Here is a 23463-nt window from a genome sequence, read left to right on the forward strand (position 1 = left end):
GGAAAATGGAGAAGGGCAAACAGTCTTGTCTCTAATTATCCAAACTTTCCCAGCAAGCGAGGTGACCCTGAGAAGGCACATCAGTAATTTTCCACCGTCTCAAGCAGGAGTAAACAATTTAACTGCTACTGCTCTGCACAGGGAGGTGTTACCAGCAAAGGATCTCAGGGAGGACCAGGGATTTGGAGTCCCCAGGCTAATGAAAAGAGGCATCAGCTACCAGAGGGCATCTCATAATTCACCCTGCTGCAATTAACCTGAATTTCCTCCTCATGAGGAGTTACAAATCGGTGGCAGTGCCAGCCAAGTGGCTCTGAAAGTTGCTTTCCAGCTCCTGCTATTTGCACAGCTGGCTGTTTACGTTGTGCAGTAACTAAAACTGGGCATATTGATTAACAAGGTTTAAAGAAGTTGTTTTTTCAGCAGAAAAATAATGGTCTGCTGCGTTCAGATGTTGATTGTAGGAATTGATCAAAAATATTGCTCAAGCTGCATAGCGATAAAAATATATTGAGCAGTGGAATCCTGGTGGGGGTTGCTGCTGAGTGAACTCAGTATGATAGTCAAATCAACATGAATATAAATGTAATAGTTCATGTTTCAGCCACACTTAGGGTCCTGATCCCATAGTATTCAGTTATTTGCCTTTATGTAGTACATGTTAATTTGCATGTTCTGCATATAATTCCAGAGTAACCCATTGTTAATTGTTATTAGACAAACCAGACCTTATTAAATGTCTGCTTCATTCAGTATTTCCAAATTTTTTATCTGGGAAGGGGATATGATGCAGTATCAGAGGAGTAAAGCAAGTTTCTTGAGTTTGGTATGGCAGGTGAAAATTGGGATGAGTCTTTTACTGCTCTTAATGCTACTTGTGTTTGCAGGTCAAAAGATTGATAAAAGATCTCCCACCAAATCACACAGAGGAAAGTTCTTTAGAGGAAGAGCAAGTAGCATCTCCCATTTGAGTGGCAGAAATCCCAGGAGCTCCATAGCTCTCATCCATGGGCATTAGCAAGATGATATTTGATGTCCATGCATTTGAATTTCCATGCCTGGGCAGCCAGGCATGTGCTTTGTGTAGGACAAGACTGACTGTGCATTGGGTGCACTTTGTGACAGGAAAACCTGCTAGTCCAGTTCCATCTCACAGTATTAGTGGCTAATTGCCTGATTTTAATTTGTTTAGTTGCAGCTTGGGTTTCTTCTCAAGTGAAATGAGGGTGGCAGAATTGGCCCCTGTGTCAAATCAACTCTTGTTAATTTATACTGAACTTTTGTGTTGTTTTCCATGTGAAGTCGACCAAGGCAGACTAATTGTGAACATTTCCCCAGGTTAGTAGCATGCACCTGGTAGCAATTTACAGAGCAGGCTGTGTCCTATTTCATCTATAGGAAAAGTCCCCTGTGTTCCAATGAGTTAAAGCTCTAAATTAACTAAGAGGAAAATGATTCATAGAGTAAAGGGTTGGGGTTTTTTGCAGCTAGCAGAACTGAAATAATTAATGTGATTTAGGCTGGATTTTAAGTGCTGAATCTGAAAGTATTTTGCAAAATACTTGAAGGGTTACTGGTCTGAAACTAGTGTGATTTGCTGATCTGCACTGTGCAGTTCTCCTTAAGTGCCTTGGAATCAGTCAGATCTTGCAGCTTTGGGTTGACATCTGCACTACCATTGTGTGATTTAGTCCTACTGATGCTTGTTCAAAAGTGTCATTCATTCTTGCTGACAAACCTGAATTTTTCATATTGTTTTGTAATTTAATATATTTTTTGTGTCTCTGCATGATGGTTAATTATGATAAGAAACATCAGTCTTAATTTAATGCCAGCTAGTGTGTTACAGATTTGATCCACAGCCTCCAGAGTCAGAAAGATTTCTTTCTCTGAATTGATATGTTTTTGAATTAGACCTGCATGCTTCACTGCCAGAACTCGAAAATATTGCCAGCACAAGAATAGGAAAATTATTTAAAAATTGTGTGGTACAGTTCTTTTAAATCAGACTAACAGTTTGAGGCAATCTGATTTGCCCTATGAATTTTCAAGGTGGTAGGAATGGTCATGCTTTCAGGTTTATTTCCTCAGTCAAGAAGGATAGAAACCTAATTCTACATAAAATCAAAATGGAAATAACCTGTCTTTAGGGGCTGGGGCTTCTAGAAGGATGTGAGGCAGTGATGATACTTGCACAAAGTCTTTCTGGACTTTGGGCCCTGCTTGCAGCAGTCCTGAATGCTGGAAGAAAGGTAATTCCTTTGTGTTTCCAGACACAGATGGGGAAGGTTGCACAGTGTTAAATAATGCAAAGTACCTTTGCCAGCATGGACCAGGGTTTTGGCACAGTCTCTTGTCATTGCTGCTTTACTGACTGTTTGACAATGCCTCAGAGGCTGGAAATGCTGTTTTCTCCTGTCATTCTGCCCTTTCACATGCAGCCCCATAGAGCTGGGTTTATGTGCAGCTCAGTGACCAGCTCTGGTCTGATTTTCAAGGAAGTTCTGGCCTTTCTGGATGCCCCAGAAGAAGTTGAGGCTAGAACAATCACAGGGGCAAGAAGACCTCTCTCACAGTTTAGAATCATCTCTGCACATCTTGGGCTGTGATGTCCCAGATGGGAAGTGCACCTGATGGATTTGCACCACTGCATCACCTACTCCAGATACCCTCTTTAGGCAGAAACCACCATTTCAGCTAAGCCAAATGTCTTGGGGTGACTTTATGGTCTGGTATCCCCTATTTTTTCCCAAATTTGTCTCCAACCAGGACACCCAGAAATCCAGCCAGCCCAACAGCTTGTCTCCAAAAGTGGTCAATAGCAGATGTGCAGGAGAAAGTAAGAAGGTGAAGTAAGGAAACTGTGATGCTTCCCCAGGATGTTTCCAACCCTCCATTGGACAGTATTTCACCCAGAGGGAAATCTTTTGTGTTTAGTAGCCACAGATGGATTTTATTCCATGAATATATTGCATCATTTTGTAAACCTGTGCTACCAGTCCCAGTGTGCCATGGTAAGGAGATGCAGAACTGCTCACTGACCCATCCCAGAGCTGCTCTGGGTGAAAGGAGCTGATTCACTCCCTGCTCTTTGGGTTTCCACATCAGTTTGGGACATGTCTGGCCTGCAGCATGAGGTTTCACTGCAGATACACAAAAATAGGAATTTGTATGAATGTAGACACCAATATATGTAATTATGACCTCCACTTTTGTGCATGCTGTCATCACTTTGTGGTATTTGGCCTTGAGCTGATTGGATGAACATTTTCTCTCTGTGGTACAGTTTTACTGATCTTCAAACAACATCAGCCTTTGCTTTTCATGAGCAGTGTAAGATTTGAGTGCATCCTGATGGAAAGCCAACATCATTCATCATGTCTGGCTCGTGCTAGTGTGACTGATGAGGCTTTGGAGATATTTCCAAATGGTTAAAGGGTAGCTGGTTTATTACCTAAGACTGCAACAAAAAAAAAAACCAACTCCTTAAGAAGAATTGGTCCCCTTTATGTGTTTTTACCCAGTGCTATTTCCCACAAAGAATTTATTCTTTAACTGCCTGCCTAGACTTTCTTCCAAAGAATTCATCAAGCTCTTATTTCTGCTAGGATATTTATTAGCTCAGTTTCTGTCCCCATCTGAAGGAGGATAAATTTTGTCTCTGCATAAATACACATGTGGATTCTGAGATGTTGTTTAAACAGAGTGTTTCTGAGTGTTTCATTCCATCTGCAAGCTCCTGGGGGGTTCCATAAAGCCCTTAAGAATTTTTCTACCTGAAAGGTCCAGGCATGAACTCCTGTCTGGCAAATTGGCACATCAGTCCATGGTGTAAGGCTGCAGAGAGCACCTGTCCCCCCAAATCTGTTTGGCAAGGTCATCAGAATACAGAAGATAGAGCAGTGCATAGAAATATCCTGACCTGTTATAAAGCTGCATACCATATGATTGCCCCTAAATATATTGATGTGAATATGCATTAATGTATAGGTATATTTTATGTACAGGCACACATACATATTATTTAGAATGATAGCAGTGTAGCTATTTCAGCAAAAATTATGCCTGCCACCAACACCCTTCACATGTCCTCTTGTTGCAAAAATCTGAACTTTTATTATCTTAGTGGACTTTTCCAACCCAGTGATTCCATAATTCTATAGATGTGGCATTTAGGGGCATGTTTTAGTGTGGATTTGGCATTGCTGGGTTAAGGGTTGGACTTGATGATCTTAGAGGTTTTTTCCAACCCAAAGGATTTTATGATTCTATGATGTGTAAAATGTATGCAAGTATTTGCCTTGCACTTTAATTTACAGCATTCCTTCTTCCAGCCATGCTTGGGGCACTGGGAGCAGTGGCAGGAGAGTTTCCCAGAGCTTTGCCTCCATTCAGGAGGTGCTCAGGACCCAGGATAGGGCAGATTTGGGAGGGAATGTACTAAGGCCTCAATAAATCTCCAGAGAATCTTTGGAGATTGTGCAGGCTGCATCAGCACCTCTGCATTCCCAGCTCAGCCCCTGCAGCACTTCCCCTGGAACTCTGAACATCCCCTGCAAGTGAAAAATTCTTGTCTGTGTCTCTGGGTGGCTGTGTCAGACCTAGCCAGTTAAATTTGCTGTTTTGCAACCCTGAAAATTTCATTTTAATTTAGTTGCAAGGTGTAAAATTACCCTCACAATCATGGAAAGGGTTGACACCTTCCACTAGACCAAGTTGCTCAAAGCCCCATCCAGCCTGGCCCTGAGCATTTCAGGGATGGGGCACCCACAGCTTCCCTGAACATCCTGTTCAATGCCTCACCACCCATTGAGTAAAGAATCCTTTTCTAACTTCTGATCTTGTCCTGAGTGAGAAATTACCTCTCTGCACAGTGAACTCCAGTTAATAGGGATAAAGTATAGTGCATTAATCTCTGTGTTTATGAAAAAAGAGGCGTTGTTTAGGAGAATCTGGTAGGTTTTGTTTCCATTCTGTACATTCCTTAGCACATTTATAACCAGCAGACAAGCTCAGAAGTATATGTGGGAAACGTCAAATTTAAGATCCCTTAAAGGCTTCCAAGATTTTGTACTTTCTGAGGAGTATAAACCGTAATATAAGAGGAGTTTAGAGTTTCACCCTTCAAATCCAGTGAGTGATGGCTCATGGAAGAGTGAAAAAATTCAGTTCATTGTGTCCCAGCCCTTAAGTCCCAACTAGTGCAGTCCCACCTTCCTGCCACATGGAATGGCACCAAGATTTTCTCAAACTTATAAATATTATTTCATCTATCCATGGTCTATATACAGATTCTGTAACACACTGTTATCCTGATACTTGGGGTGAGCATCCACTGCTTTCAACCTCTTGGTTAAATTAACTACATATTAGCTTAAATTTGAAAAGAGAACAAGTGGTTTGCTCACATTTCAGTGGTAAAACCACTGTCTTTTAACTGCACTCTGCACTGAAAGTAGGACTCAGCTCTGTCCTATGTCCACCTCAGAGAGCAAATCCATTAAGCAATTTTCTGCATTTCAGAGATGGACTGTTTTCTATAAATTATGTAACTCTTTTGAGCATGTCTGTAAACTGGGTTTTGAACTCTAAGTAGAGACAAGGACAATTAACTGCAAAAGGTAATTTCAAAACAGTACACTGTATAAATTATAATGTTACCAGAAAATGCTCTGTATTAAGGAAAACGTTTTAAAGCACCTTGTTTTATAAATTATACCAGCTGTGTTATGTATTGTAGTTAAATTTAATTACATAAAAATATGTAGAATCAAAAGCAGCTCAATGAGATGCAGTTATAACCTTTCTAAGGGATGATTCTGTTATAGAGACATTTTTTGGAAAATAAAAACAGAGAAAGGAAGATAAAGACTTGCATGTTTTATTTCACTCTGTCTGAGAAATGTTAGATATGTTTTACTGGATACAATACCAAAAGCAGAAATGGAAATAGAGAAATAGAGCCTCTGACCCCTAAAAGTAATAAGGTTGGATAGATTACCCCTCTGGTCTGTGTTTCCACAACAGACTGGAGCAAAATGTTAAAAGTTCTTACAAGAGGAAATACTAAAATCCATTACCTTTTTTATGCCAAAAGTGTAACATCCCTAACCTTCACCAAGGGGCTGCTCGAGGTGCCTGAAATCAATAGCCACTGGCTGACTGATCTGAGCTCCCTTTTAATAACTGCTAAAATACAGAGCTGGGATATCTCTGGGGGTCTGAAACAAAAAATACCCTTTGTACCATGGTTTCTGCTTCAGGATTTGAGGTGTCAGCCACAAACCACACACCAAGGTGCTGGCCAAACCCAGGCAGCAAGAGGCAGCTTTGGAATGTTTCAGTGTGCTCTCTGTTGCCTCTTCTCAGAACAACCAGAAGGTCCAAACCTGAAATCATATCACCAACCTCCACCCATGCTGGGCTTTTGGTTGGGTCAGAAGTGTGATTTTGAATCTGGTGCCCTCATCCTCTTCTCCTGCTTGGGTATCTAGCACAGGTGTAAGGGGTGTGGATTCCTTGCAGAAGAAAGAAAACTGGGCTAAGTCAGAGAACTCCCAGTCCCTGGAGCTCTTCTGTCCATGGCACTGGACTACAGCTAGTCCCAAGTCCTCAATCAGCTGTTCTGCTACACTGCAGAAGTAGCCTGAGGTGTAATTTTCCCCTCTGGTTGAGGGTATTTATACAAGTAGGTGTCTCAGGTGTCAAACCCTCTCTTACTCAGAAAACATTGAAATACAGACCTAAGTTTAAGCCTCTATGTAAATGAATGAATTTGGGTTTAGAACTATACTTTTGGATGTGTTTAAGATCTAGAGGTGGTTATTTAAAAGTTAAAAGTCTCAGTGAGGCTTTTGGTGGGTTTTCCAGAAGGAGTATTGCCACTGACACTGAATTAAAAATGTTAAAATGTCCTTTAAAATGTGGTCCTTGGGCCCTGGAAGCTGGCTCCCGCCCCTCACTGTAGAACCATGAGGATGAAAGAACCTAGATGTCAGAAGGTTTGTGTAAGACCTGAGCTCCTAAATCACTTGGGAACTGACACCTGAAATACTCAATCACCTGAACATTAGTTAAGGGCTCATTATATTCAGTAGCCTTTGAAAAATCCATTACTTGAATCCTCAGCTACACGGAGACCTTTACAATCTGGCTCTTATGCTTTGTGACACTTCACAGAGCAATCTATAAATACCTTAAAAACCTGGGGCTACTGCTAAGGATGCTCAAGCACCTTAGCTAATTTCAAAACTTTTACCCTTGTTAGTTTTCATGGTTGGGAGCTTGTGTTGGGATAATTGGTAGCATAAGACAGGTTGTAAAAAAATCATCTGTGTGCTGAGAAACTCTGCCTAAGAATTACCTTTTAACAAATTTGCCCTGCTGTTTTTCAGGTAAAGGTGATGTGTTTGGTGATATCTTCTGGAAGGAAACCAGCCTGGCCCATGCCTGTGCCAACGTTCGGGCTCTGACCTACTGCGATTTGCATATAATTAAGCGAGAAGCCTTGCTGAAAGTGCTGGACTTTTACACTGCTTTTGCCAACTCCTTCTCGAGGAACCTCACGCTCACCTGCAATCTGAGGAAGAGGGTAAGCTCCTTATTTTCCCCTTCCTCTCACCAGGTGCTTGCAGTGTTTAACAATCCCCCATTTCCTCCTGATGTTTTCAGGTCATCGCAGATTGAGTGGCCTTTTGATAAATGCTCTTGTCGCTGTTGGTAATGATGGCTCAATAAAAGTTACCTGTAAATTTGCAGCTCTGGAGAGCAGTCCTAGCAGGATGACATATGGATTGCATTTCTTTTCCTTTTCTTCATAGTTGCTGGTTTTCATTTTGTTGGGTTTTTTCCACCCTGTCGCATAAATGTATAAAGTTATATTTTATAGAATCCAGATTCTGGATTTCTCAAAGTTCAAGTCTCTGAGATACAGTTCAGAGGACAAGCTGATAGATCTCCATGTTACAGACCAACTAAGAGAAATTTGTTGATATTAAATAAATAAAATACACTCATCAAAGGTACTGTATTAATACCTGCTTCTTACAGTTGCATAGTCTAGAATTTTAATATGGCAAAGTTAACAAAGCTGGGTAGTGATTTTACATTCACAGCTCACTTCTTAAACCCTCCTGCTCATTTTATAATCAATCAGCAATGCTCACTACCCATTAGTGAGCCAAAGAACACTCCATCTGAAAATTAATTAGCTATAAAGACGTATCTTGAAAACAGGCTAAGGGATCCTTTAATTCACATTGCGGCTGCAAAATTTCATCTTTATGATTTTTTTTTTTACGATTTATGAGGGTTATATAAATTTCATTTGCATAGAGAAATCTCATAACAATGATTTATGGATTGCTGAGCATTAGCTGTGATCCTCTAGCTGCTGAAACACGTTTTTGTGCAGCTGTACCTTGGGCATCTCACCTGATAATGTACCAAGGCTACCTCAGTATTTCACAAGACCATTTCAGCCTCTGCAGTAAGAGGACTTCAACACAACTACAATTTTACTTTCTTAAGTCTCATTTTTCTCTAGCCACTGGAGCTGCTTTCAGAGGAGGTTTCATTCTGTGCATCACTTGTGCTCATCAATACCCCAAGTGTGGCATAAAATACCCATGGCAAGAAGCAGATGCAGTAGGATTACAGTGCCCCTCTGTCTGTGCTGGAGCCTGAAAGAGCTGAGATAATCAGGTTTGGTTCCAGCTTGTCAGCTTACCTCTGACTCGAGGTTGTTAGCTCCACTTCAGACCTGAAGGAGGGCTTTGGGGCTTGGAAGCTGGTTCATGATTTCTAGCTTATCACTTCTCTGTTGATAAGAAATGCTCCAAGCCTTGACTTCAGCATTCCCCCCCTTGCCAGCTCACCAGCTACAGCCCTGCAATCACAACTCTGCTCAGGCATTGCTGATGGTGATTTCATGGGACAAGATAATGCCACATATATTGTACCAAAATGTATTCTTTCCTTCTTAAAACTGTGAACCTGTCACTCCAGCTTGCTTCCTGAGAAAAACATGGACATGTCTATTCCTGACAGGGCAGTGTGCTGGAGTTCAGCTCTGCAGTCCAGGGATGCATACGGGGAGTAGCCTCCTGGCTGAGTTGTCACAGAATTTTTTCTGATTTTCTCTCTTTCTTCTCAGAATTTCTTCCTCTTTTTTTTAAGGAAAATTGGTTTCCCTGCAGGGCCCTGGCATGGGGAATCACCCAGGTGGAAAAACTCGTGGAACTCAAGTTGCCAGTAGAGATACCTGCTGTTTAGCTCAGTGTCAGGTACATGGACTTTGACCTGGGGACAGTGACTCCCAGTGAGAAGGAACAGCATTCCTAAGGAAACATTGGATTTTGCAGGAGAGAAAATGCTGTTTGGGGGAATGTGTGGGCAGTACATGAGAGTGGATGGTCAAAGAAGGGTTGTGTCAATGTGGAACATGGAGAGTACAGTTCATTTCATTAAAAATTGGGTGAGGATGTCCAGGGTAATCACCAATCACCTCCACAGTCCATGAAGGGGGAACCAGTTTAGGTTCCCAGTCTGGGATGGGAAAACCATTCCCTTTTGATTTCACAGAGTCCATGATCACTAACTTTTAAATACCTCACGTCCCTCAGCTGAACTCCACCCTCTCCTGCAGTTCCAGTCAATAACTGTTTGGGAGGCAGCCTGGCATTGCAGTCAGATGCGCTGAGCCAGAGCCTGCTTTGCAGAAATTCTGTGTTTTGTTCCTGGGCACAAAATAGATCATGCTACATTCAACACCAGAGACACAATCCAAGTCCTGTTACATAAAGATATTCAGGGGATTGTTTCAAACCTCCTATCTGCTGGAAGAATACGTGATTCCCTGTTGGGAATCACAGAAGCATTTGGCGGTGAGTTCACCCCTGAGGAAAATTGTTGCCATCCAGGACAGTTCCATCAGGTGAACAGAAAGCAATTGTTCAGGCACTGAGGCTGGGCTGACAGCTGCACTGAGCTGCAGCAGCTTATGATGGAGTCATGTAGCTTAAATGGAAAGAAAATCATTGTCTCCTTTAATTGATTTCTATAGAAATATATACTTAGCACTTTTTCTACATAGTCATCACTCATAAGGTTTGACATTTAATTATAACTTAAATAAACTCCTTGGGGGTTTGTGCCTGAGAAAATGGCTGTTCTCACTGTCAAAAATACACAGCCAGAGGTGTTCTTGCACAAGGTCTGCTCTTTGAAACATATATCCATGGATTTGGGTGCACACACCATGTGTTTGTGCTGCCCTGTCCCTCAGCCAGGACTTTGACGCAGTCCACAGACTGCAAAACATTTGGACGTTCAAAAGGCTAATAAATTAATAATAGCACTGAGCACAAAAGGTCATTTCCACATGACAGGGAAGCTAAAGTCTTGTTGAAGTGGGAAAATAATTTTTTCTCACTCCCAAATAGCATTTAGAGCCTGGCATGTTGAATGACCTCCTTAAGGCATCTGCTCAGCAAAAGTATTGCAGCATATCATGTTTCATGCTCTGAAATCTTTACAGCATGTCTCACAATCACTAATGCACACTCCAAGGCAGTTCCAGGACTTTGAACCTCTTTTTTTTTTTTTTTTCATTTAAGGAAAATAATTATTCTGAAAAGATATTCTTTAAAATCACAATGAGATTACATAGCTGCCTCTGAGGATTGAGTAATAAAGCAGGGTTTGGGATGAGTCTTCAAAGAGTTAATTACTGCCTTCTGATGCTGAAAGAGAATATTAATAATATCTAATTCATTAAGTGCCTCTCAAGATTTCACACAGCTGGAGGGAGCCCTTTCTGAAAACTTGAGCCATGGAGTCATGACTGATTTTTAGGAGGCTCTGTGGCATCCAAACATCAAAGGGAAGCGAGCACCCAGGGTGGAAATCTTGGGTCGAAAGGAACAACAGAAGTCAGGGGGTCTGCAAATGGTTGCCAAGCTTCATTAGTAAATTACACACTTGGCATGGGAGTTTATATGATTTAGTCCCTGCTCTCCTTGTGCAAGCACACAGCAGTGGGTTTTGGATAAAAGACTGGGGTGAAAGGGAGCAGAGAAAGAGAGAGATGAATGAAAGCAAGCAAACAAGCTAAAGAAGGGTGAGGAAGAGAGACCACCAGTCCTGGCTCCAGTTGTTCCAGCTGGGGTGTCCTGGACTGTGGGGTGCACACATGCCCAGGCTTTGTGGGGGTACCTGTTTGTAAATAGATTTTCCCATCCTGCAGATAAGTTTCTCATTTTCTAACTAATTTTCTAAATTTGTAATCATGCACAGTCAGTTCTTCCAGACCTTCCTGGCATTGGGCTGGAAGGCTTTGTGGGTCTTGGGTGGTCTTGATCCCCTGCTACTGCCCACGCCCACATCTCAACCTCATTCCTGCACGCCTGCTGTGCTGTGTTGTTTTTATTTCCAGGAACCAGAACAAAGATGTTTGTCCTGGAAAAGTGCTGCCCTACCTACCTCCATAAGGCCCCTGCTTCAGCCACATTCTGGATCTTTTTTTTCTTCCTTTTCTCATCATTGTTTCCATTTGCTAATGTACTACCTCTGCTGAACTGCAAGCCCAGCACAGCCTGTGCAAGTGCGGGGAAAAATCCAGGTGAAACCTTGTCCTTCCTGAATTCACAGCTAAATTTCTTCTGTGCTTCCATACAGCCACAGCTTTTAAGGCACACAGTCACATCCTGCTGCTTTCTGCCGTGGCCAGAATGAGCTGTGTTAAAGGAATGAGTCAGGGGCAGCCGGGGAAGAGGACAATTGTTCCTGTCTGACCCCTGGTGCGTTTGCTCCTGGAAGGTGCGCTGAGAGTGAGCCAGGAGATGTGAGGAGAGATGAGTGCCTTTAAGGCAGTGAAATCCCGTTTGGGGAGCTCAGGGTTTTTTCCCTGTGATGCTCTTAAAGCCGGGACAACACTGTGAGCAGCTGATGTTATCTAATACCTCCAGCACGCAGAATCTCGGGGGCTTTTTAGCGGGTGAGGCCATCAGACTGTGTTAACACACACGTCCTATTTTCCTTTCTTCCTTCAGATTATAATAATTTCTTTTTAAATTGCCTTCCTCTTCTTGCTTTAGGTTTTAATGCATCACATATGGTTTCTTGACTGAATCACTCATCAGTTCTGTGTCACATGGCTTTTAGAAAGCTTTATTTTAAGTTGAATTCTTCATCCACGTGTCCTAAAAGTGAAGGTTGTCCCAAGGTTCATTCACCATCCCTATTTTCATTTTCCAGACCCTCCTAATGGTGTGCTGTATTAGTGACAGTCCTGATGCAGAATGGCAGAGGCAGAGAGCATTGTTCAGCTATCAGCCCTTGCCTCTGAGGGTCACTTGTGTTCTGGTGACCCTGAGGACTTCCACACGTTTTGTGCTCTGAATTGAGCTACTCACAATTGCAGGAGCTGAGTTCAGAGCTGTTAGCACTTCACCAGCTGGTGCTTACACAGTCCCTACCAGTCCTGGGGAGTGACTTGCTTACATGGAAAGGGGTCAGAGCATTGTCCTTGTCTCGGGCCTTTTCTCTCCCTCTCTTGTTTTAAGTTGTCTGGGTTGATTTTCTTTTATATGAACGTATTATCCCCAAAAATTGCGTCCTATTGCTATAGTTTATCTTTAGTGACTGTTTAGTGTGATTACCAAGCAAGTAAGTTACACCCTCAAAAGTCAATTTGGTTTTGTTTTGTTCACATCTTAGGTGACTTTGCAACTGCCATTATGCTTGGAAAGACTTTCACTTTGGAACATTTTTGAAGATTTTTATTGTTTAGCTTTATTGCATTCACTGCTCTCTCCAGATATGTTAATACCCAATTGCAGTATTTCCTAAAGGATTGTTCCACTGATTTATATCCAACACCATCTCTGATGGTGTCTACACTTGTGTGTCAAATGGGCTTGGGTGGGAAGAGCCCACTCCAAGCCTTCAAATAAAGTGACCTTGTCCAAATTGTTGATTGGTGGTCTTGGGCTGGAAGTTTCTGGAGAAACTTTTCAGGGATCTGAGCAATCTGAGCAATCCAAACCTATATCAGGAATTTATCAGTACAGATAGTGCAGCAATTCCTTGTGTATTTGTAGCTGTGTGGTTACAGACAGCCCAGCAAAGGCCATCCTCCACCTTCTGCCACTGAGAGCCCCAAGGATCCTTCCAAGTGAGAATTACAGATCTGAGGCCAGAGTTATTTCTGCAGCTCTTCCTTCCCATCTCCTGCTCCCCTGAGCAATTCCTTGTGTCTTTGTCCCTCTTCAGGGACATGGGGATTTGAATTGAAGGCATTCAAAGCAAGGAAGTGAGTCCTTGGAGGACTGTGTGTGACTTTGCTAGGTAGAAGAGCAGCATAAAAATTGAAAGGGAGAACTGCAGCAGCTTCAAGTTCAGCCCCTGCCAGACAGCCTAGGGCAGTTGGAGCAGAGTGAGTGCTGCAGGAGCTGCTGTGGGTTTGCTGTCTCACTTCTGTAGCTGTGACAGAGCTGGACTCTTTTCCCTGAGCCTCACTCCTTTCCCTCTCCTTTCTGACACTGCTTCATCTCCTGTACACTCATCTCTTCTTCAGGTCATCTCTTCTGGGTGCTCTTCAGGTCATTCTGACCGTGGGAAATGAGGTACAGTGAATCCTCTCTGAATCCCCTCCCTGGAGGAGCAGAGGGAGCACAGAAGCTTTCTCTTGCTTGGCTGTGTAGAACTTGGTGCTAAGTGTGAAACTCTTGAATGCATCCAGGGCAGCAAAGCTGGTGAAAGGGCTGGAAGGAGTGTGGGGAGCAGCTGAGCACTTTGGGCTCCCTAGTGTGGAGAAAAGGAGGTTGAGGGGTGACCTCATTTCCCCCTGCAGCTGCTTGAGGAGGGGAAGGGCAGAGAGAGAACTGCTGATCTCTTCTCCCTGGGGTCCAGTGGCAGGATGTGTGGGGATGGTTCAGAGCTGCTCCAGGAAAGGTTTACTGGAAATTAGGAAGCATTTATTTACTGAGAGGATGGTCAAACACTGGAACGGCCTTCCTAGAGAGATGGTCAATACCCTCAGCCCATCAGTGTTTAAGAGGCATTTGCACATTGCCCTTAAGTTCATGCTGTAACTGTGGATCAGCCCTGAAATGGTCAGGCAATTGAATTAGATGATGGCTGTAGACTCCTGTCTCCTCTCCCTCTCCCTCTCCCTCTCCCTCTCCCTCTCCCTCTCCCTCTCCCTCTCCCTCTCCCTCTCCCTCTCCCTCTCCTCTCCTTTCAATACTCACCTCAAACCCAGGGCACTGAATATCCCGTGGGTTTGGGGTGCTGTGAATTCACATCACAGTCTGGATTAGCACATTTTGCCTTCAGACTGCAGGCAGATGCAGAGATCAGCCAGTGCACTATCATCTTTAGTAGTGTTTCAGAGCCACATAAATCCCCCAGGATACCAGCAGGCCAATATTCTATTCTGGATATAATCTCTGAGTTAAATACCTTCCTCAGAGGTCCTGACCATGCTTCTGCAGGAGCAAGAGACAAATCACCAGCTCTGTTAAAAGCAGGACTGAACCCAATTCTGATAATCCCTTGGCATTACAGAGGTAGACTTATTATTTTCCTGTATGTGGAACTTCCCTGTCTAAATCTAAATCAAAAGGTTGTTTTATGTTGTTTTTCTGCTGGTCTTTATTGAGAAATGCAAGGCAATTTAGCATACTTCTCATTCAAGGATCTTGGAACAGCATTGTCTGGCTGCAGAAAAAAGAATCCTGTGTGCTGGTGTGATGCTTTCTGCACTCAGAGACTCAGCAGCTGATGCTAAAGGCCCTCAGCTGATGTACCACAGTGAAAGGTGTGAGCATCCCCTCCTCAGGGTGATTTGTTTGTGTGTGGAAAGATCATTAAACAGGAATGTCAGGGATGGGCAGGTCCATAGGGAGACAAAAATGTGACTGGCTGTGTTAGAGTGAAGATCCAGATTGATGATTATTTGCTATTGTGCTTTTTGAATTAATGCTATTTTCTTGTTTAGAAAGCTCTCATAATTAAGATATTCTCCTTGGTTGACACAGAAAGTATTCTGCAGGCTGTCTGCTAATACCAGTTCAAGGCAGCATTGCTTGCACAGGACATGACTGCTAATAAAAAAAATAAATCAAAGGTTTGCTATTTTTAATCTTGTAAGTATTAAAAAATAAACATTTTGTGTTTACCTCCCCTCATCAATTAAAATTGATGCTTTTAATCTCTTCCCACTGCAAAGGAAAGGGAGGGAATGTGCATGGTGCAATGGGAGGGAACATTGCCATCTCATTTTTGATTTCCAGTTAAGGAAGTTTTTACCATCAGGCAGGATTTGCACAGAAAGTGGGGACAGAGGTGTGTTGTGTTACCTCACACCCCTCCAAACAATTATTCCAGAGCGATGGATTTCTTCTTACAGGGGCTGCTGAGTCTAATTCCTGTGTAGATCTATGATTTTTTTTTCAATCTGATAACTTCAAGAAAACTGGGAGATGTTAAAAAACTGAGATGGTTTATTCTGTCATTGCTTCCTGGAGCTGAACACCAGACATTTTAGCAACAGCAAAATATGACTTGGAGGTATAAAATGAGCTTCTGCCCCAGACTTCTCATTCCCTAAACCTTACTTCTGCCAGACTGGGAATGCAGGTAGAAATGCACCCAAAGCCATGGCTGGGGAAAGAGAACCTCTGCCTGTTCATTGGGATCATATCAGTGGATCCCCATGGGCTTCACAAGGCACAGGCAGGGCTTGAGCTTTCATCCAAGTGCAAATTGTCTGGCTCTGCCCAAAATGGGATCCATTTTGACCCATCTAGAAATGATTAGTAACAATTTGACAGCAGTTTTGCAATGGAGACAGCACTGATTTTATTTATTAGGTTTTTGCCTTGGCTTGAACAAAAAGGCTCCTCAGATAAATAAATAAGTAAATAAATAAATAAATAGCTTCTCAAATGTCAAATAAAACTCCTTGTGTAAGGCCTTTCTTTTCTGTGCAAGTATAAATCCATTAATCTATTTTTTTTTTTCAGCTCACACTACACAGATGCAATAATACCCAAATCTGCTAGTTCAGCACACAATAATCATTGCAGTCCTGCAAATCCCAGATTTACCTTGCTTTTAGTGGTATTTTGGGGCTGCTTTCTACAGTGCATGTAGGAAAGTATTAAACTGTAAACAAAGTGCAAGAGGAACTTTATGGGAAAGTTTGCATAAATCCCACTAGTTTTAGTTAAAAATAAAACCCAGCCTGTCACTTCCAACTTGATGATGGCTGATTGACTGTGCCTTTTTTAATTGTCTGCCAATGGCTATGATTAGCAAGCTGGCTCAGTTTAGGTCCCATGCAAAGAAACTCTGGAGGAATAAATTCAGGAGATGCTTAAATATATTCCAGAGGTGGGCATAGCTGTCAGGAGGGACAGAGACATTCTAGGAAGCACCTGAAATAAGCTGAGTCCCCTATTATTGCACTTCTGAGCAACTTACTGAAAGCTAAAAATACTCTGTGCTTTTAGGAAGGAATGTATATGATTCATTTATTTCCCCCCCATATTTTTATTTCTCAGAGCTTACAGTCGTAGCTCTTAATTTGTTTCCCTTCCTGAAGATAGCAAAACCATAATATAGGTTTTAGTTGTAGGTTACTGTTAAAAAAAGGAGCACAGTGTGAGCAGTTATAAAAGCCTCTGATTCTCTCAACTCCTTAATTAAACTGTCAGTGATCTTTTGATATTCTGAACTTTGGGACCTCCCCTCTGACTTCTGGGTGAATATCAGATTTTTTATTAGTACTCCACAAAGCTGTCTCAGCTGCCAGAAAGGTTCTATATACTGTTTCCTATATTAAATTTCCATCAGTCACTGTACCTGCAGAGCAGGGGGACTTTACCTCTCTGTGCTCTCTGAGTACATATCCCTTTGGAAGCAGTCCATTGTCCTCTTTTTTATTATGAACAGCACTCCTGTTACCTCAGGAACAGGCTCTGGCTTCTTCTGAGAGCCTAAAACACTTCACACTCCCTTAAAAATGTGAAAATGGGGACCTAAGCAACCAGCTGATGACAGCAGCAAAGAGCAGCCATTTCTAATCAGGATATTTCTAACTGATCAGAAGAAATGAAGCCTTTTTATTGTGATTAAATTTGCTTTTCCATTCATGCCCACTGCTTCCCTCTCAGTGCACAGAGAGGGAAGCAGTGGGCATGTCCCTGACCTTAACGGAGTATCCCGTCAACTCCATAATTAATTTCTCTGTCTAACCTCACTATTTTCACCAATTCTGCCTTCCTTGACTCTGTGCCACTGTAGTGAATTTCCACCTCCCTCATTTGTCTGAGGTAAACCCATTTTTAAATGGGACAGCTGTTGGTCAGAGCAGCTCAGTTATGAATGACCATCCTTCTCCCAGGCTGTATTGGCCATCCTGCCAAGGAAGGCCACACTGGAAATGTAAATGGATGAACTGAATCATGCATGTTTTTCATGTGTGGATAATTGTCCCTGTTCCCATTTAGTGAAGGACTCAGCCAACAACCTCAAGATGTTCTCCAAAACTACATGAATAATAATTTACAAGCTCAGTGCAGCCAGGCATTAATGTCCCAAACAGATGCCTGGCTGAGCCTGATGAACCATCAGCTGTAACTTAAAAGCATTTGTTAGAAATTTTGTAGTATGTGTCCCATTAAGAGCTTCCTGCCAGACCAGCTGGGCTCAAATTCAGACCAACATTTCAGGCACCTGCTAATGGGGATGGTCAGGAATCTGCTTGGACAGAGACTGGGCTTGCAAAACCCCAACAGCCTTCTTTAGCTTTCTTGAGGACAAGATGCTCTGGCCCCATGGATCAGCCCTGCCCCATGGTGGAACACAGAATTACAAAATCACAGAATAGTTTGGTTCAGTTTGGCTTTAAAGATCATTTCCACACCCCTGCCATGGGCAGGGACACCTTCCACTACAGCAGGTTGCTCTGAGTCCCATCCAGGGAGGCCTTGAACACTTCCAGGGGTGGAACATCCACAGCTTCTCTGGGCAACCTGGGCCAGTCTTCTTCCCAGGGAAGACTCCTTCCTTAAATTGAATCTAAACCTCCCCTCTGGCTATATAAAACCACTTCCCCTTGTCCTATTACTGCATGCCCTCATCAAAAGTCCTTCTCTAGTTCTCTTGTAGCCTCTTTGGATGCTGGAAGGGGCTCTCAGGTCTGTCTCCCTGAAGCCTTGTCCAAGCTGAGCAAGCCCAACTCTCTCTGCCTGTCATCACAGGTGAGGTGCTGCAGCCCTCTGTGCACCTTCATGGTCTTAACATCCAACACAGTTGCACATTTGTCCCCCAGCATCTAAGGAGAGTGGCAAACCCCACTGAGGAGAGTCAGCCTCCTGGACAAGGCTCTCCTGGGAGAAGGTGACAGAAGAACTGCTGTCTTGTGTGGGAGGTTTGGGGTTAGCTGGATTTTTTGGACCTCAGGAAAAAAAATCAAAGAGAAAAACAGGGAGATGCTTTAGCCAGGAAAAAAAAATCAAAGAGAAAAACAGGGAGATGCTTTAGCCAAAGTTTTTGAGCTCAGAGGGAGCTCTGGGAGGCAAACACAGCATTTGAGATGGAAAATAACAGAGGTAGAGATCTGTACTTTTGGTAGTATCTTTTTACATCCCTGCAGCAGTGTTTATCTTGCACCAGCTGGTGTTTCATTAATTGTGTGTGCACAGGGAGTGGTAGAAAGCAATACAAACTGTGTGTAAACAGGGTGAAGCATGGCCAAAAATAGGGAAATACAGAGTTGTCAATATTATTGATTGCAAAGACCTGTTACTTGTGCAGGTACAGGGTTTTCTTCTAGCCCCAGACAGGAAGAGGAGATTGACTCCAGTTTTACATGAAGTAATTTCTGATCAGTTTTAAAGCCAGGTTTTCCAGAGCATACAATACTGAGGATTACAAACTAATTTGTTTAGGTCTGGAGCAATGAGATAAGCAAAGGATGCAAAACCAGCAGGCTCAGCCCCTATGGAGCATCCTGTGTCAGTGCCTGAGTACATGGATGGGAACAAAACCACTGCTGGTGAGCTTTACAGAGATCCACAGCTGGCAAAGAGGCAATGGCTGCCATACAGATAGCAGAGATGATCACGAAGAAGCACATGAGAAAAATGGAAGGAGCTTTCCCCGAGAGTAGATGAAGTGTGGAGACCCAATAGAGTGCTACCCACAAGCAGGATATGGTCAGATTGTTAAAATCCTTCACAGCACAGCCTCAGCTCATTGCCATGAAAGCCCAGGGATTGATTTAATGCAGTCAGTGTGCAAGTGGGAAGGAAATGGTTCTTCACCACACCATCTGTTCATGCCATCCCCATACCCCACCAGCTAACTCTACTGTGCCACCTCTTCCTCCTGTGGGTGCCCTTCAGAAATAAATGTAAGGCTCTGCAGAGTTCCCACTTGCCAAGTGCCTCAGTGACATCTCCTGAGCTGGGAAAACCTGCAGTGCTCCCTTTGGGGGCAGGGAGAGCACTTCATCCTGGGGTGTGTGTCGGGGAGGCAGCCCCATGGTGCTGTCCAGGAGTGCCCTGCCACAACTGTCATCTGCAGCTCCATCTATGCACATGTGGCTTCAGGGAGCAGCACTCTGAATTTTCACATGGCTGATGCTGTGTTTCTGTGCTGTGGCAGAGAGCTCACTAGCTGGTGGGTAGCTCTCCTCCTGGCTTTCCCAGCTGTGGGTGATTTCCCTTGACTCTGCACCAGAAAGGAAGAGCTCTTTGCTGGTGCACATTCAAGTATGAGGAAACATTAGCAAAATCTTTGAAATGGCATCTTTGCTCCCTAAAAATTAATTAAATTTGATCCTGCCATAAATAGAAGGCTCCTGCTCTGCTGACAATTACAGAAACCTCTAAAAAACTGTGATTCCTTCAGTCTCCTGAGCTAAAGCACCCTCAGTGGAATAGCTATGCCAGCCACTTAAGGCTAAAGGGAGAAGTTTTAGGTGAAAGTAGCACATCCTGTACATGGTATATTTCTTCTTGACAACATACTCCTTAATGTTTGCATGCTTGTGTCTTGGGTCTTTTTTTTTTTTCGTCCCAAGTGGTTCCTCCCCACTGAAGCAGTGACTGTCATCATATTAAAGGCAATTTCAGCATGTTCCAGCAGCCAGCCCTCCTTAATCACACACTGCCAACTAAGAGCTCCCAGTTGGGAAAAGCTTTGCTCTTGCTGGGTGAGATGTTTCACTTGAAGAATCCCTGGGATACTTTTTAAGGTTATTTCACCAAGCTTTCTGTAGTTAAATGAAGTAGATATTAAAAGTTTAAATAACCTTTTGGTCTTCTTTTCCTGTCAAATTTGGATTTCCCAATGGTTCAACTCAGTTTTTTCACATCTATTGCGCAGTGGGCTGACCCTGGCTCTCAGAGGTGTTAATCCTTTCCAAGTCTTGATTTCAAATTAAAAGAATTGTCAGGTCACCCTGAGAGTGGATTTTGTGCCGTGTCTCTGAGTTGAGAAGCAGACATGTTGCTGAATTGCCCCAGCTCATTCTCCCTGTGGCTTCATTTGCAGGGCATCCCATGGGTAAGGTGGGCACAGGGATATGATCATTGGTCATTTGAACTTAGGTTTTATCCAAAAGATCTGTAGAAAGGGAGTGAGTGCTGGCAGAAGTCCTGAGTTTATCCTGAGTTTGGTTTGGACAGCTTCAATCTTCTCTGAATTTGCAATAGGATGTATGGGAAAAGGAATAACTGAGGTAATTTTGGCATGATTGGTTGGCTGAGAGCAGAACCATGGTGCAAGCTTTGAGCTTGACAACAGAGAGAGATGAGAGCAGTTCTGAGTGCAGCCTGATCAGAGAATCACAGAACCCCAGAGTGGGTCAGGTTGGCAGGGCCCTCAGTCAGTCATCTGGTCCCACATCCCTGCTCCAGCAGGGCCATCCCAGAGCACAGGGCACAAGGGTGTGTCCAGATGGTTCTGGAATATCTCCAGTGAGGGAGATCATGCAGCCTCTCAGGACAACCTGTTCCAGTGTTCAGTCATTGCATAGGAAAGAAGTTTTTCCCTTATGTTCAGGTGGAACTCCTGTGCATCAGTTTCTGCCCATTTTCTCCTGCTTGGCACCACTAAGAAGAGCCTGGCTTCATCCTCCTGGATCCTGCCTTTCTGCAGGGGGACACTGCTGTGGGACAGAAGGAGTCCTGGTGCCCTTCCCCATGGTGTGACATAGGCAGGCCCTCACTTATAGCCCCAAAAGGTCGGGTCCTTGACTGGAATCTAGAAGCAGTTGGGAAAGAAGCAAATGCCTGCCTGTCCAGCAGTGTAAATCTGCTCCAGTCAGGAATACTGGAATGTTTTTCAGTTAGCTTGGATCTGGAGTCAGTGTCTTTTCCACTAAACTGGTCTCTGTTACTAGACCTGGTTGAAGTGAGGGATATCTGGCAGTGACTGAGCAGCATGTTTTACCTCCCCATTTTGTAATACGAGCTGGTGTCTTGGCTCTTCTGGGAACAGAGGCTGCCCCTTGTCCCTTCCACTTGGGTTTTCTAAATTATTTCTTCACGTCTGACTTAGCACTTCCAAACAAAACTCATGGTGTTCTACCTTGCATGGCAATGGAAGTGCATTGCTCTAATTGAAGCTCCTGCTGTAAAAGCTTTTCAATAAATTAACAAAACCTTGAAAGTGATGAAGTCAACAGAGTAGCTGGTGGCACATTCCATATAAAACCAAGGTTTCTGAAAGCCAGGTAGAATGTTCTCAATGTCAGAAGCAAGGCTGATAGCAATGAGTGTTATTTTTTATTGGGCCAGTGGATATAGCTGGAAAAAAATCAAAAATCTTTCAGTTGCAAAACGCTTTTTCAGGTCTGAAGACTTCAGATTAAATTTCAGGCACTTTATAGTCTGGTACAGTAATATTTAACTTAAAAAAGAAAGCCATAATGATTCCAATTAATTTAAATTTCCACTTAAAGCAGACAGCAGAGAGTAGCATATTTGGGGAACAATTTGCAATTCTTTTGCTGATGTATTACTTTGTAAATGGAGAGACTCTCTTAGGCATTTAGTGAGACCATTTAGTCTTTAGGCAAAAAGCAATAAGAGGCAAAAATGCAGAGAAGAAAACACAAATTCTGCAAATCCTCTGTGCCCATGTTCTGAGTGGCTTTGTGCTGGGGATGAGCAGGAACACTGCACAAACAGGGCTGGCCGGAAGCCAAACATGAGGATTTTGATATTTTTCATTGGAATAAAAGCACAACCTTTGTCACTAAATAAACAGAAATAGTTCTGCCTCCCTCCTCACGCCTCTTCCAACAAAAACCTGAGCAGCAGTAAGTTGTCCTGGTCTGGAATTATTTTCAGCAATTAACTGCAATTAAAGGTGAGCCTTTTCAATTATTTCAAATCCAGAACTCTACACACCAGACAGGACAGTGGTGAAAAGAAAGGTTCTTATTATACTAATACATTCTGGGGTTTTTACCTCTAAAAATATATAATTGTGTGTTTAATCTTTTTGCAATATGGATTTCCCTACTTTAGGGGCTTTAGGTTGGAAGCCTTGCCTCTATCCCCCCAGCTTATCCACTGAACAGCTCAGTGACCCTGGGCCAGTGATGCATGACTTCTCTGTGCCCTGCTGCTGGCCTCTGGCACAAATGGCAGCTACGTAAATCCAACTTCCTCCAATGCAGGGAAAGGGGAGGGCTGGATTAGTGCTGCATATTATTATTGATGATTGATTTTCTGCTCCAAGTTAAATCAGGCTGAAGAGCAACTTGTAAAGTCTTCTGGCACTTTTTCCCTGGTTCTGCAGTGTGCCCCAAGCTCAAACCACCCTGCTGTCATCTAGAGGCTTTGAACTGTGTTTCCCTCTCCCTGCCCAGGAGTGTGGCCCCCTTAGGTGATCCTGGGAGAACTGAAGGCTGTTTTCTTCTTTTAATCATCTCTGGTAAAATGCAGAGACAGTGACTAATCTGCAGCACAGATGAGTGTGGATCAATTGGCAGTGCTGCTGACTGACATTTCATTAGGCCAGTGCCAATAGCAGATATTGACCCAGCAGCCAATCAATATAAGTTTGCATAGACCCAGGCTGCCTGATGGGGTTGGGAGCTGTCCTGTGGAAGAGAAAACTGTCTAGCAGTGAGCACAGCACCCCTCAGCTGGGCTGGGAGGCAGTGGGAAGCTCCCTCTGACTCTTGAGCCCTGGGGTACCTGATGGTGATGTGCTGATGGGGTTGGTGGTGACAATGTGGTTGTAGTGTGCCATGCAGTGCCACATGTCACCATCTCCTTACCTCTGTGGGGTTCTCTGAGTGTCATGAGATGGTCTGGCTGGGGTGGGTGCAGGCTGTCTTTGCTGGGATTCTCTTCCACATGCAGTGAAAGATCTTGGGTGTAATGGGCTTGGATTTTTTGCCATCTACAGGGCTCTTTTTCCCCTTCTGTAAGT

The 23463-nt window shown here is 43.4% G+C and overlaps 1 protein-coding gene across 1 annotated transcript in view; it reads left to right on the forward strand.

Moving 5' to 3' along the window:
• Positions 1 to 23463, forward strand: part of KCNH5 (potassium voltage-gated channel subfamily H member 5) — a 149404-nt gene that overhangs the window by 114224 nt on the left and 11717 nt on the right. The window contains exon 10 of the mRNA XM_059848193.1: positions 7395 to 7591. Within this exon, the coding sequence (XP_059704176.1) occupies positions 7395 to 7591 (197 nt within the window). The remainder of the gene's footprint in view (positions 1 to 7394; positions 7592 to 23463) is intronic.

This window comes from Haemorhous mexicanus, chromosome 6 (assembly GCF_027477595.1).
Source record: "Haemorhous mexicanus isolate bHaeMex1 chromosome 6, bHaeMex1.pri, whole genome shotgun sequence".
Taxonomy (NCBI): domain Eukaryota; kingdom Metazoa; phylum Chordata; class Aves; order Passeriformes; family Fringillidae; genus Haemorhous; species Haemorhous mexicanus.